We start from the raw sequence: 14462 nt of genomic DNA, 5'->3' as shown, positions 1-14462 counted from the left end.
AGCAAGAAAGATTTATGGCGGGGAGGAAAATCTGCAAGTAGCAGGGCTTAAGCAAATCTAAGTATCTGAGACTAAGACAATGCCCTTGTGCAGGGCACATGGTACCGCTTATGCTTAACATGGGGGCCTACTGCACTTTTTTTTAAAAAAAACATCTGTTGATGATCATTATTAGATGTGATAGTAGTTTGACAACAAGTCTAGATTTTTAGAGAAGTTCACATGTTCACCATTTTTAAATATCATAACATGCAATGTATTTTTACTGTTGTAAGTTGCCAAACCTAAAGAGCTTATGGTATTCTCACGGTGGTTGCCCTTGGGTTTTCAGAACGGTGGTGTACCTTGGTGCATTTCCTACTTAAAGCAGTGGCACCGAAATTTATATTGAGTTGTAATATGATTTCTGTGAACTCACAAAAAAAAAAGAAAAAAAGAAACTCTGTTTAGAAGCAAAATAGCAAAATCTGACCTGGCATGTGACATTGTAACTATCATCAATAGTAACTACAAGGCTTACAAGAACTTCATTAATCACAACATCATAACCATAGTGTTAACATTTTAATAGCTCTAATACTTCATTTTATTAATCCATGGCCTCTGATGCTATGTGAATGTGCCAAACTCGCTCCCATTGTACCTTGCAGACAGTTCTGCAGCAAAAATCAATTATGTCCCAAATCTCTAGGTAGATACAGAAACCCCAGAGTCAGGTAGAAATAAGATTTGCTGTAAGAAAGCTGTACATAGAGAGGCTCCCTAAATGGCTGCAGTTCCTGAATTCTATCATATCATATCATATTGGAATAAAAAAATTCTCACACAGATTCGAAGTAGAATCAAAGAAAGATTCATGTACATTTCACAAAATAAAAAATCTTTGATTTTCAACATCAGTACCTAGATTGTGATCTTTTGGTGTTTAAAAGTCAGGAGCAAACATGTCGTTACTACTGACCAAACAGGCCCAATCAATACTGCTGTTTTTCCAAAGCGCTCTCAACGTTGTTGTAGTACTCATGCAGTTTCATTAGCTCTTGAGGCTCTGGATTCATCCCATTTCTCAGAGAAGCTCAAAATTACATCGTAATAAAAATATCGGTACCTACATTAAGATCCCACTGTTCTTAATAGAAAGAGAACAGCACTGGCAACCAAATGGTAACAGAATTTTTTTAAAACAAGAGTCTATATGAGGTTTAGACTACAGAAGCCATAAAAATTAAAACATATCACATTGCCGGAGGCGTGGTGCCAGATTAAAGCATATTGAAAGCTCATGATAGGATGTTTGAGTTTTGTTTGTGCAGAGTGTGCATCAACACTGTATCAGTTCAACAGTAACGCACATCTGAATGTGAGCTCATGTTCACCAGGCTGTATGACCCGACTTCTGAGTGTCCCCGTTGCTAGCAGATGGATAGCTGGTGCTGCCAGACCCAAGCATTCTATGGCATGAAGGGTCAGAGCTCCTTACAACAAGTCTGAACCACTTCATATAGGGCACTATGGGCTACATACCAAGGGTACATTTGAGTAGGCATGGCCATGCCCAGATCACAGTTATCCCATGGTACAGGATAACATGAGCTCAGACTTTCTCTCCCTCATATGCCAAAAAGCATGTTTAAAACTTGTACATGCAGCCTGTACCAAAAAATGGATCACAGAAACAAGCCCAAGCTTAAGCAATATAAACTAAAATTACTTTCGTGTTGCTGTCTTCCACGGTACACTGCCACAACGAGTTCCTCAGAAATATTTATAAACAATATATAAAGTATCACATCCAAAAATTCTGTTATATTCAGACAGCATTATCATTGCCTCTGTGTCCTTTAAAATGAGCTATCTTGTGTGAATTCATATAAAAATTCCTAATACTGCATAGTAGTGGTGATATTTTTGTATTCGCTCTCTTCCTCCTCTTCCCCCTTCTCCCCCTGTTTTAAGGTTTCCTCCCTGCATTCTTCAGCAGTTGAAAGCATAGAGTTGCTTCCACATCAGTTTGACAGGGATGAATGAATCTGATTCACATCACAGACATTAAAATTTTAAACTATATTTACTTGTTTTCTCTCATTAGGTACAGTCACTCTTTGTCTACCCTGAGGCACTCGGAAAACTAATCTGAGTTAACAAGAGGTGTGATTTTTAAACCAGACCTAAATTTCTGCAGTGACAGCCTGATAACTGCAGTTATCTGAAATAGATATTTCCCTTGCATTTCACACCATTCCTTTTTCCAAATTGATTTTCAAGTGCAGAACATCATCAACCAAGCAAGTTGAAGCATGCCCTTTTAGATTGTAACTTAACTTTTCAACTCCATTTTTTCAGGCCTGACTGAACTCAGTGACAGTCCAGTTTCCCTGGAGCTAGAGCGTTGCAAGTCTCCCACTTCAGGTAAAGGTGATTGGCTTCTCTTCCTGCAGTCTGTATAAGCCATTCATGTCATGCATCACTGTGTCTCATTAATCCCTAAGAAGTGAAGCGCATAGTTACAGTTCCAAAGAGAAGAAATTACTGGAGACGTGCTTATTACACAGCACAGTGAAATCCTACGTCTGTTTACCTAAAAAAAAAAAATATAACTGTAGGTGGTGCATCTTGAGGTGAAGAGCATGAAAACATCTGAATTAACAACATCGTGCAGGTATTTTCCTATATCCTCCTACTAGAGGCTTGTTTCTCTGTTTTCTAAAAAGGCTTTCTTTCTTTTTTCAGTAGGGAGTTCTTCTAATTTTATATATATAGAATGCATATGTGCATGTAGAGAAATTATTTGAAAAACAGCAATATGGAGATGGTAAATATTAACTATTAGAACCCAGCAGTGCCTAAGTTATGCAACTTGCAATGGAAGAATAACCTCAAATAAAAATATTTGCTTATCAACCACTTTGACCCAGCAGTGAAATTTTGGCCATTTAAAAATTTATAAATGTTCCCCATTTTACCCATAGTCCTTCAGAGGGTGGAGTTCATCTTATTCCTAGAGACTTTTTCTGCAAGTGCCTAATCTGCATTGATTTCTTTAATGTGAGTTCACTGTCTTAAAGATCCTTGCTTAGAGCTGTTTTCTAGTAGCTGACTTTTAAATGTGATGGAAAATAAGGAGGGTAGCTGTGAAACATTCATTTTGCGTGTGGTATGCATCAGTTTTCGTTGTAGTTTGGTAAGTATTGACAGACACTACCTGCTTCTGGTTTTTTCCTTAGTTACGGTAACAAATTCCCGCAAATATGTTACTCAAATCCTCTGTTATTTCACATTTTACAACAGGGCATAATAATCTTGAATGGAAGCCACTAATCAGTAATTTGCAAAAAGTTGAAACTAATAAAAGTGTTTCTGTGACACATCAAGAACTAAAATAAAATAGCTGTTTAGAAATCATGTATTTCCTTGTACTATTTGTAACCCAAATTCTGTAGACATGGGAATATCAAACTGAAATAGGCTATAATAATACCGGTATAACACTAGGAGCTCTTAACTCTTGAAGTGTACCTCAGAAATTCATGATATGGGCTTTAAAACAGTTGGTAACTCGGAATAATTAGACTATTTATTGTGTGGCTTGCTAGGATTTGTCCTTTTGATCTTCTCTCCAGAAATGAGCTACAAACTCTCTTCTTCTTTTTACTGAAAACTAAGAGATCACTGACTTGGTAAACATATGTGCATATGCTTAGTTTAGTAACCATGAGTGACTCCTATAGCACCTTACTTCTTCTGCAGTTAACTTCCATTTTTCATTCTGCCATTGATGAAAAATATCTATTTTAGATAAATTTAAGATAATGTGCTTCAAACTTTCTTCTGCATTTCTGTTTTGGAGACGATTTTGTAGGGAAAATGTGACACATTTATGAATGTTTCCTACTTCAGCCCTTCCATGTTGTTTTCCAAGCTATATTTGAATCTTTAAAATGTCAAATCAGGTGCAATTTTGTAGGCAGTAACTATTATTAGCATTAACTGCTTTTTAAAATAGAAGTTACTTCTACTGTGAATGATACTTTTTTTTTTTTAATTACTGCAAAATTAAAATAATTTTGGTTTGGCTTACCTGCTCTGATACTGGGAAAAATCCAGTCTGATCATCTGGAGTAACTGACCTCAAAATTGCAACCTCCAAGAACTTGGGAGCAGAACTACCTCGTGCTTGTCAGCACAGCCTCACAGCTACATCAGCCTTTGCTCTGGCTTTGCTCTGGCTAATGTTTCTTTCTCATAGAACACAACTAATTGATCTGTGCAGTTATGGATTTGTCAGGAAGGATCCTTCTTCCAATCTTGCCTTTGATCTATTTAAAGTTCATGGCGCACAAGCTCCATAATGGAATGTGCTGTACTCTGTAGAGTCCCATGATGTCTCTGTTTGTAAGAGCAGTGACCACATTCCTCTGCTGAAGATAGGCCAAGACTTTATCCTTCAGAAATTTAGCAGAAACAGAAAGTACACTTGGCTGCTGAGTCAACTGATAGAAGTTGCTGCCTAGCGAAGGTCTTAGTGGGTATGACTACATCACCAACTGAAGAGGTTGCAAAGAAAGAAGGAATGGATTTTGATTTGCTGCAATACTTTAGGGTTGCCAGAACACATCGACATCGGTTCTTCACCTGGCAGTGAAGTTCATGCCAGTTACTGGCCCAGAGTATCCAAAATGCATACACAAAGTGCAAACACCTGAAGGACAGTAGTCTACATGACAAACACTACACACATGATGGCACACTGGCGAGTAACTTCATCCTCAGTTCCATCAGAAAGGGAACGATTTGAGGAACAACATTGATGTGCTCACATGCATACTTTGAGATTCCAAAACAATGCCTAGGAAGAATCCCTCCAGCACACTAATTCCCAATGTAGATGCAGAAAGTTTTACATCTAAGAGAGCCATTAGGCAGGTTTCAGTTCCAGTTATGCTCATAAGAACAGTGTTGATAAAGGCTTCTTGGAGAACTGGATAAATCTCCTCCCTCCTCCTCTCTTGGTCCTGATCCTGGACATTACTTAGACTGCCTGAACCTTCTTGGTTTCCCTGAAAAAGGTATTTTGCCTGTAACACCCTACTTCTTGTCATTATTTTAACCTCTGACTAAGCTTCTGCGGAGCCAGCCTAGGTCAGCTCGGTAATTCAGCTTTGTTCTTTCTTTTTCTTGTGTCAGACTCAGTGGTGAAGAATACTCCTTATTTTATATGCAGGGCTGGTTTCTAATTCAGCACAAATCCAACTTCTTCCATTAAGCAATGTTTTTAAAGTTGTTTCACAAGACTGTCTTTTCAGGTGCTCCTCCTGCACTATTTACTAAAGCATGGCTTTGCAGAAAATGTAATTGAAAAATCAGATTCCTGTTCTGAATGCGTTTCAGACCGGAACATGACATTAAACCATTTGATTAAAAATTTTCTGAAATTCACAGTGCCACACAGGTGGTAGCAGCAAGTAAAGAAATACCAACCTTGCATTTTAAGAATGGTAGACAGAGGAGAGGAATAATCTTCCTTAATTACTGGTATCTTATTTTAATTAAATTAGTATTTAAATACCATATGGATGAATTTTCAATACTGTACAGGAAGACAAAAACTTTAAAAAGCCATTTGAAGGATTCTGCTTATTTGTGAAAATCTGAGTGGTGGCAGTTTCCACTGTAAATAAAATACATTCCAGATATAGCAATGCATGTAGAATAACTTCATTAAAAACTGGAATAAAAATCTTTTAAAATAAAGAAACAAAACACTTATCTATATAAAGCTTGTTTCATAAGAACAGTGATGCAGCATGGCATGCCATATAATTGTATTTGGCTTAAAAAAACCCTCAAATCATATAAAGAACATTGGCAATCAGGATTTTTCAATACCATCAGACTATCTTACTCTTACTCATGCATGCCATATTCTTTCAATAGAGAAAGTTAAGCTGAATTTTTATTGTTGTTTGTGATTTTGAGGTCAAAACTTAGGGCTTTTTACTACATTCAGTGTGTAATGGCATGTGAGAGCTCAGTAGCTCTAAAACAAAATAAAAAACACTGAGGCCTGAGAAGTACTCATAATGTAAATGGTGCTACATCCAATGGTGGAGTTAATGACTATATAATGTATTATAGAACAGTACCCATTCCTGTAAAGTTTATTTTTTATCATGTCATTAGGAAAATTTATTCAGGGACTCTAAGGAATAGAATATATATAATATACGTAATTATATAATATATGTCCATTACTGCTTTGGCCATTTATGTGCAGCTTCATATTGAAGCATGTAGTTGAGAATACACTGGGAGTACAAGAAAATGCATATTTGAGAGGTCATTGAACTTTGTTGTGTCAGATGCAATGGGCAGTTTAGACTTCTTTCAGAGACCAGAAAGAAAGAATTTCATTGGTCCGCGTGTAGGTGAGTGACTTCTAAAATGAAAGTGTGCTTGTGTTTTTTCTGAAGAAATCTCCTTCAAATTGGGAGCTCGCATCCAAAATACGCTTAAAACTACAGGGCTTAGAGAAGGCTATGTAAAGATTTCCACAATTGATTCCCATGAGCTTTGGAACAGGTCTCTAATGGCAAGATGGTGAGGTTTTGTATGTGCTGTGGTTTCCAAGTGCTGCTTTACTGTTTCATTCCACTGGTTAAATCTGCTGGGATTGGGCCCAGGCCGTGCCAAACTCCCGCTTTCCTACATGAAACGTTTTTACATAGTTGTATTTCAAGAATAATATTATTAACTATATAGCAGGGGCTCTTTTTTAACTTGTGGGGAACTGCAAAGTAGCTCAAGAGATTTGACTTGGTTTGAAAATTATATTCTCACGGAAGACAAACAAGAAAGTAAATGTTTCAAAACATTTTGTGTGTGTGGAAGGCATAGAATGTAATTTCTTTTGAAATTCAGGTATTGATAATATTCCCAGCATAACCGTTCCTACTGATTTGTATTTAAAAGTGTGTTTACTAGTCAGAAGGCAAATTAATCGTTAAAGAGAGCTTAGCTCCTGCACTATGAACACGAGGTGCATTTTATCACTCTTTCCAATATGTGGGGGAGTTCTGATCAAGTGAATTTGTGCTTGCAGAAGATCTTGAGAAGGGATTAGCAAGGAACAGGGAGCAGTATGAGCTGGCAGAAGGGAGGAAATGGGGACTTGGGTTTGGGCCATGGTGTTTGGCTCAGAGAGAGCAGTGGGGACAGCCCCCATGCAGCCCTGCTCAGGGTTCAAGGGGGTCCTGAGCTCAGCAACAGGGGCCAGAAGCTCCTATGGACCGAGGAGACAGAGTTAAGCAAGGGAGCAGGACAGCTCTGGAGATGGTGAGCAGGGTCAGGCACAGCCTGGTGGTTGCCAAGCAGGTCTAGGGAAAGGGGTGAAGGTCAGTCTGTAAGTCCAGGCCTGGATCAGCAGGGCCATGAGCAGGCACAGGAATGGCAGCAATGCAGCAGCAGCTGTAGCTCAGGGCAGGGGTGAGAATTAGGTTCAGCTTGAAAGCAGCTCCCACCTCAAAGTGCTGCCTGAGGCCACCAAAGGAAGAGGGCCAGAGTACATTGGTCTGAGCACCAAGAGCCAAACCTTCAGGACCTTACTGTGTACCTTGTCCAAGTGGCTATCTAAATAATAGACTCTTAAATCCATGTAGAAAGAGATAGGGGCTGATACTCCAAAGTATTATGCAGGTAGAAGCTGCCTAATAGGAAAAGAGCTGTATGAAGTCGCCTTCATTTTGAACAATATGAAATTCTCTGACTAAAGTCCTGCTGTAACAGCTGAGGGAAACACATCACCAAATGTCATAGCTGTGAGAGCACATTTGTTTGTTGGTTGTGCCTTGGTGTTTCGTTGAAAGACTGATAGGAACCACATGGCTACAAGCTAGGACGTTGTCCAGTCAGGAGACCTGGGTGCTTGGTTTAGCTAGCTTCCAGGCCATACCAGACAAACAACGGTGACAAACAATGTTGCTAGCCTCTTGATATTCTACTTTGTTCTTAAATTAAACTGGTTTTCAAAGGCTCTTTCACAGAAAGATAGGTTTACATGCGTGATCCTCCTCTAAGTGTAGAGATAGTAAACTACACATGATTTAGGTATATAAAATATGTTTCATAGTAATATGCAAGTTCTGATTAGTTTAATAGTTAAAAAGAAAGTAATGTGTACAGCTTTAATCACAGTAAAGCATGAAACCAACCAGTTCCTTATTTTGTCTATTGACAGTGGTCCAATGCTGTGTTCTAGCACAGTCACGTCCTACACCAAGAATTTCCACATTTGGTGGTGGAGGTGGTGGTAGGAGTAACTCCTGGTTCCCTGATGCTACGTGTCTCCTTTGTGTTTTAGCCCCCTACTCTAACCTTGTACCCCTAAACCAACTCATCAGTTGTAAACTCCTTCCCTATCCTCAGTCCCTTCAGCATCCTGAGACTGTGTTAGATTGCAGCCTTCAGTGTGGTGTGTCTATTTTGTCTGTGAGCAGCTGTGGCAGCTCCCAAATCAAGCCTTTTTAGAGTCCTTCAGAGGAATCAGAAAGTGCATACTTTGCATGTGTTGTGTGAGCCTGCACGCAAATAGTTGGGAGCTATTTCTGCCGTCTTGCAGTTCAGACATATATACCACAATTTGGGAACAGCTGTGGTGTTAACACAAGACATGTAATTCCTGTTATACAGAAACATCTGTAACACAGAAATAGAAGAGGTTAAACCACCACTTTGCAAAGCTCAAAGCCTCCCTGACAGCACTAATGAAGCTTCTTACTGTTAAATGCAGCTCGGTTTTATATCATCTCTTAATTACCCTAATCTAGATCCTAGTCTGTTAGTAAAGTGTCCCACAATCTTCCTTAGGAATTAATGATATTTTTTCAGAAGGCTGTTTGGGCCAGATGTTGTCCTTTTGTTTAGAGGAGATTATATCACAAGTGATGCTTCTTTCTGTTTCTCCATAGCAAAGCACTGATTTTCTGGAGCAGTGTCCTCCGTTCACGGTCTGAGAGAGCGTATGACAGCTGCTCAGATAAATGGAATGTTTTTAAAAGGCTCTTCTGAAAATCAAAACTGTCCTTTGTGTGAATACCTAAAAGGGATGTAGGATCCTAACGCTTGGTATACAAATTGGAGAATTTTCATGTAGTGGTGTTAGTGATGTGTATTTTGATGTTGGGTTGATCTGAAGAGATCTCTTCATCTTGTCCCAAAGCATCCAGTTAAAGTGACAGCTAGAAATGGATTACTGGGAGGGCTATGCTGGTTCTACTGATACCAAAATGTTGCTCAAGAGCCTGAAGGCCTCCCCTACTCTTCCCTGAATAACGAAAGAAAAACATCTAGCATAGGTGCCAGCTGATGTTATATTCTGCCATATTGCAGGCTTTGTAGTTTATGACACTGCAAAAAAAGTGCAACAGAATTTCTTTTTAGGGTCTCTGTGACTTAAAATGATGGTAAGTTGCTGTCTGGGGCATCCTTCTGACCTAAAAGCTTACTAAACAGTAATTACAAAGGACTTGTTCCTTATATTTGTATGTCCCAGTGTTCCTGTCACTGTGACACTTACCTTGTGGGGCTTTCATTTGAAATATAATAGTTAGCTGAGAAATACTTCATTGTTCACTTCTATTAACAGACCGCATAGGTAAGGGGTAAAAACCAGAAAACAATGTGGAAAAAATACTGAATGAATGCAAAATGAAAGAATCCTATTGGAAATTAAGTCTTCTGAATAATTAATAAAAGATTTCTTAAGGCATTCTTTTAATAAATTTAATGCTGTTTTGACTGCTACAAGACATGCTTCATTTCAGTTCTCTGGTATTCATGGTTTAAAAATGTGCTCATGTGTAAGGAAATGGAAACATTTTTGAACAGAAGCAAAATCCTAGTTTTGTTGCATAATTGGAACACAACAGATAATTAAATCTTCAGTAAATTGAGTGCAATATTTTGATGTCTAGATAACACCACATTTTATCCTGAAGCTGCCGTATTTCGTTTCTGTGCAATATGTCTTCCTTTCCGTAATAGTACAATAGTGTGTTCTGTCTCCATTACCTGTACAATATGCCCTCTCTTTTTCAAATGGTATCTTGAGGTATGATGTCATCAGAACTCATAATTTCATTGCACCCACTTATTAAATTGGTTTCCAGGTGTTTAAATATTTGTGATATGCTGCATAACCAGCATTTGCAATATTTGCCTTAATCTCATTTGTGTTTTTTTTTTTATCATTCCTGTCATCACAAGGTAAGATATTGCAGCACACAGCCAAAGCTGTGTAAAGCACCATTCACTTCTTGAGAGCTGGAGTAATGTTTTTTCCAGTGCTTCTTTGTTCAGTTACATTTGTTTTGCTGAATGGTGTACACAAAAATATTTAAACCGTAATTCTGCTGTAATATGCTGATTTTAAGAAGTGCTACAAAATTGCAACATGGAATTAATCAGAAGATGGCATGTTGTTTTCCCTCGCTCCTTTTTCTTTCTTACTTATTAACAACTGCCTTTCTCCTTTTTCTGTTGTTTCAGTTAAAGGATCAAGAAAGTTAAGTCTGCCAACAGATCTTAAGACTGATCTTGGTACGGTAGGCAAAAGCCAACAGCTTTAAACTTCCTTACATTCATTGGCAAAACATTTTACCAACTGATTCATGAGATAACACAATAACCTTGGAGGCTTTGTCTGAAAAGGCTTTCTAAAAACCACCTATTAACCCATACAGTTCTGTTGGCAGCTCTCGGCATTTTGCTTGTTTACTATTCATTTACTTCATGTAGACACATTTTGCCAGTCATTACACACTGTGTGTGTAATATTTTATTATGAAAAGGCTCTAGAACTTTTGACATACTTGAGCCATTCTAACTGGTTTTCTGTGATGTTTATCTCTGCCTATAACACCCAATGCATGCGCTAGTCTGTTTTCTTTATTTGATGTACAGATTCTGTGCCACAACGGTGACAAGACCATTGAACATGTATATTTTATGATGTCTTTGAACTTCTCAGAAGTCAGATCAGAAATCAGTCATTTGTGTCTCAATCCTCTCCTTGAGACTTACCTCAGCCAACTGTTAAGTGCAGTTTGCTCTAACCTTTTTCTCGGCTCTTCTTTAATATTTCAGTGGAAATGCATAGTAAGTGAGAGCAGAAATCTCACCTCAAAAAAACCTAAAATGAAAATTCAACATCTTGCATAACCTAAAAGTGTTTGGGGCAGATCATGCCCTCTTAAATATCCACATAAAGGGGATTGCTCCTGGCGTTTGGGCTGGAATGTGTGGTTCACTCAAGGATTTTTATAATTATCTTTAAATATTCTCAGTCTCAAGGAGTCCTTTCTAGTTTTGCTCTCATGGGAAGTTTCTTGTGTAAGATGACTGAAAAAGCTGTGTAGCCATGCCTCATTACTTTGAGTGTCTTTTTAGAGATAGAAATTAAAGTTGGATCACATCCTTGCATAATGCAGCTGAACTTAATTTCTGTCACTAGGAATCATGTGCATGTATTAACCAGTGTAGCACTGTTCCCCAAGGCAAAAGTCAGGGGAATAAATATGTCTTCCACATTATAAATGACTGAGAAACTTGGAAAACTGCTAATAGCTCCTGATTAAAGATTAAGTAAATAAATATTGAAAAATCATTGGGAAATTCAATCCAGATTGTTCAGGCTTCAGTGTACAGAGTAATTTAGTTGAAATAACTTACTCCATCATTAACAGTGATGTTTGAGAAACTAGGAATGTAGGAATGCACCCCAAAAATTTTGGAGTGGAAAATTCTAATACTGATAATATTCAAAAAAGGTAAAAGGAGTGATGTAGGCAGTTATAGACCTGTAGAATTAGTATTTTACACTAAATTAATTTAATTTATATCACTAATTAACCTTTATAAATTAGTATTTATCACAAAATAAATGGGCTGCTATTAAGAGGGAAGGTGAATACATAGAATATCAAAATAGCCATAGGGTAGGCTAACCATAGCCTAGCCATAGGTAAGGCTAAACCATATTCTACAGATCAGACTTCTTTTTGTTAGCATTATTAAAAATATATAATCTTGAAGGCCATTCTCTATGAAGTGGAATGAAATCCTGAATTGTAACACAAGAAAAAGATAAATTTGATGTGTGCAAGGCTGGATTTGTAGGTTTTTAGAAAAATAAGATACAAATCAATGTAACTAGAATGGTGAGGGCTTTACTGTATAATAATCAGTATTAAGATTTAATTCTATTCAACATCTTGAGACTGACAACTTTTAAAGTCACATATTAGAGAAAAAAACTACCTTACCATCAGCATTCCTGTAATCGTGCTGGGAGATGGACAATATTGTAAGCATTGCCTAGAATATATTGACAAATTGTATCAAAAAAAATACCAAAATCCCCCAAACAAACAAAAAACAAAAAAACCCACACTCACAAAGCGCCAAGGACTGGGGAGCAGTAAGGATTATATACAAAAGGAAAGCTGTAAAAGTTAAGCAAATTCAACCTAAGAGCATAGGAGGCATGGTTATCCATATTAAATGTATGACATACGTAGGGAAGTTTGAAGAGTAACGGAATGCATAATCCTGTCTGCGATTTTGATTTCAAAACAGTGATGTTTCTACCATTCCTCTGTTTACCCGTACTCATTATTTTTTAATAATGTAGAACAAGTTAAGTATAAAGTAAAACTAAGAAGGTTTGTTTCAACAACCTGGAGAGACTAGTGTAATTCCATTAATTTCAAAACCTATTACAGACCAAAAAGTATTATCAAATTGTCACTTAAGCATCCTGTTTGTTGTTACTGCCACAACTATTGGATACTCTGTACTCATATTACCAAGAACCCTGGTGGCTTGCTAAGGATAAAGCATGTGGAAGCAGCATTCAATGCATAAGGTGGCAGATACTCATGGCTAATCACCTGCAGGGGAAGGTTAAAAAAAACCACGGAACAAACAAAAACCTTGATTCAGTTCTCCTTCATGACTGTTTTAGAAGAGCAGAAGGTTCCTGTTAATTATTCTGTGCTGAATTATAGATTGCTTCGTTTACAACAGGCTGGAAAAAAACCTCTCTTTCTCAATGTAGGGACCTAAATTTTGATGATTGTTCCTGGAAACGGTGAAGAATAATGTCTGCATTTCATTTATTTCTGCTCCAAAATGTCCTGGATACATTGGCAGAGCTCTTAGAGATCATTTTTCCACTCTTTGGCTGTTGCCTGAGATTGTACCCATAGTCTAAATATTCAGGGTATAACAACAGGCTCTGGCCCACACTTCTTTTAAAGATATTCAGGTCCTCGCTTTCAAATTATAAGATATTGTACATCCATCCCATTTTCTCTGGCTCATAGCTTTTCATAGAGTGCTGATACATCGCCTACTCTCCCCACCGACTGCAGCTAATTGGGAAATACATTAGCATTTGGCAGCTTACAGTTCTGCGCCCTTCTTAGGATCTGGCTCATGTAATGTCCTTGCTTTCACTTTGCTTTGAATTGTAATAGTAGAGGTTAAGTAGAAGTTAAATCTATTTCAGGTGGAGGTGTTGCCAGTACTGAGAATTGCTTGGGGAGTAGTTTGCTAGCATTTAAGGGAATAATGTATGATCTGATGATGGAGGGTGTTCTGGTTAAACCTTGTCAGGGTTTTCATAACTTAAAGGTACTTTGGGACTCCATTTTCACCCTTGTATGACTGGTAATTTTGTTGACCTTAGCATTTTTTATTTTGGTGTAACGATTATTATCTGTCCTTGCTGAAGAACTTGTCACCTGTGGTGATGATGCCATCTCTCCACACAGAAATGTGAGAATATGCCATATGTGGGGATACATTGAAACTTTTTTATAGTTTTAGCAGGTTATAGTAACCCAATGTTTATTAGAGCTGGCCAGAAGGAAGATGTAACATTGCATATAGTGCAGATTTTCCCAGTTATCCCTCAGAAGCAGCTCTGAATGATGGTATCATCTTTATTTTTGAACCTCATACTGTTTCCCAAAGTTTTATGAAAATATCATCTACATTTCCATGCGCTGTTGCAGTAAAATGAATTATGGGGATAATCCTAATCTCATTTAATCAAGTGGAGAATCTGGGATATATCCAGACACATACAACTGCTTTTATATGAATTGCTTCACCAGGCACAAGCATCAGCTTGTTTGGGTTTTTTGGAAGTATTTCTGCTCATTTCATCTGATCAAAGTTTCCAGGTGATCACAGGGAGTAGACAGAAGTCCTAACTAAAGATGGAGATACTCAGTAACTGCTAATTTTTATGTAATTCCTATGAACAGATGGTTTCACTGTGTGAATGTATGCTATCACCTAGACTTTATTAGCCAAAGAAAAAAAGAATATGCAAATAGAGACAGACATCTTTTGTTTCCTCTTGCTAAGCTGTGATCTTCAAAAGATTTATATAATTTCAT

The 14462-nt window shown here is 37.7% G+C and overlaps 1 protein-coding gene across 8 annotated transcripts in view; it reads left to right on the top strand.

Annotated features, from left to right (window-relative positions):
* STXBP5L (syntaxin binding protein 5 like) overlaps positions 1-14462 on the top strand; it is a 199625-nt gene that overhangs the window by 148434 nt on the left and 36729 nt on the right. For 4 of the 8 annotated variants that reach the window (XM_014957184.1, XM_014957186.1, XM_014957181.1 and 1 more), the window contains one exon: positions 2344-2409. In XM_014957184.1, the coding sequence (XP_014812670.1) occupies positions 2344-2409 (66 nt within the window). Of the gene's footprint in view, positions 1-2343; positions 2416-10542; positions 10594-14462 lie in introns of all 8 variants that reach the window. The other 4 variants (XM_014957183.1, XM_014957185.1, XM_014957180.1 and 1 more) reach the window with 2 other exon arrangements.

Source organism: Calidris pugnax, unplaced genomic scaffold, assembly GCF_001431845.1.
Source record: "Calidris pugnax isolate Ruff unplaced genomic scaffold, ASM143184v1 scaffold225, whole genome shotgun sequence".
NCBI classification, from domain to species: Eukaryota; Metazoa; Chordata; class Aves; order Charadriiformes; family Scolopacidae; genus Calidris; species Calidris pugnax.
This window is presented reverse-complemented; position numbering and strand designations above follow the sequence as displayed.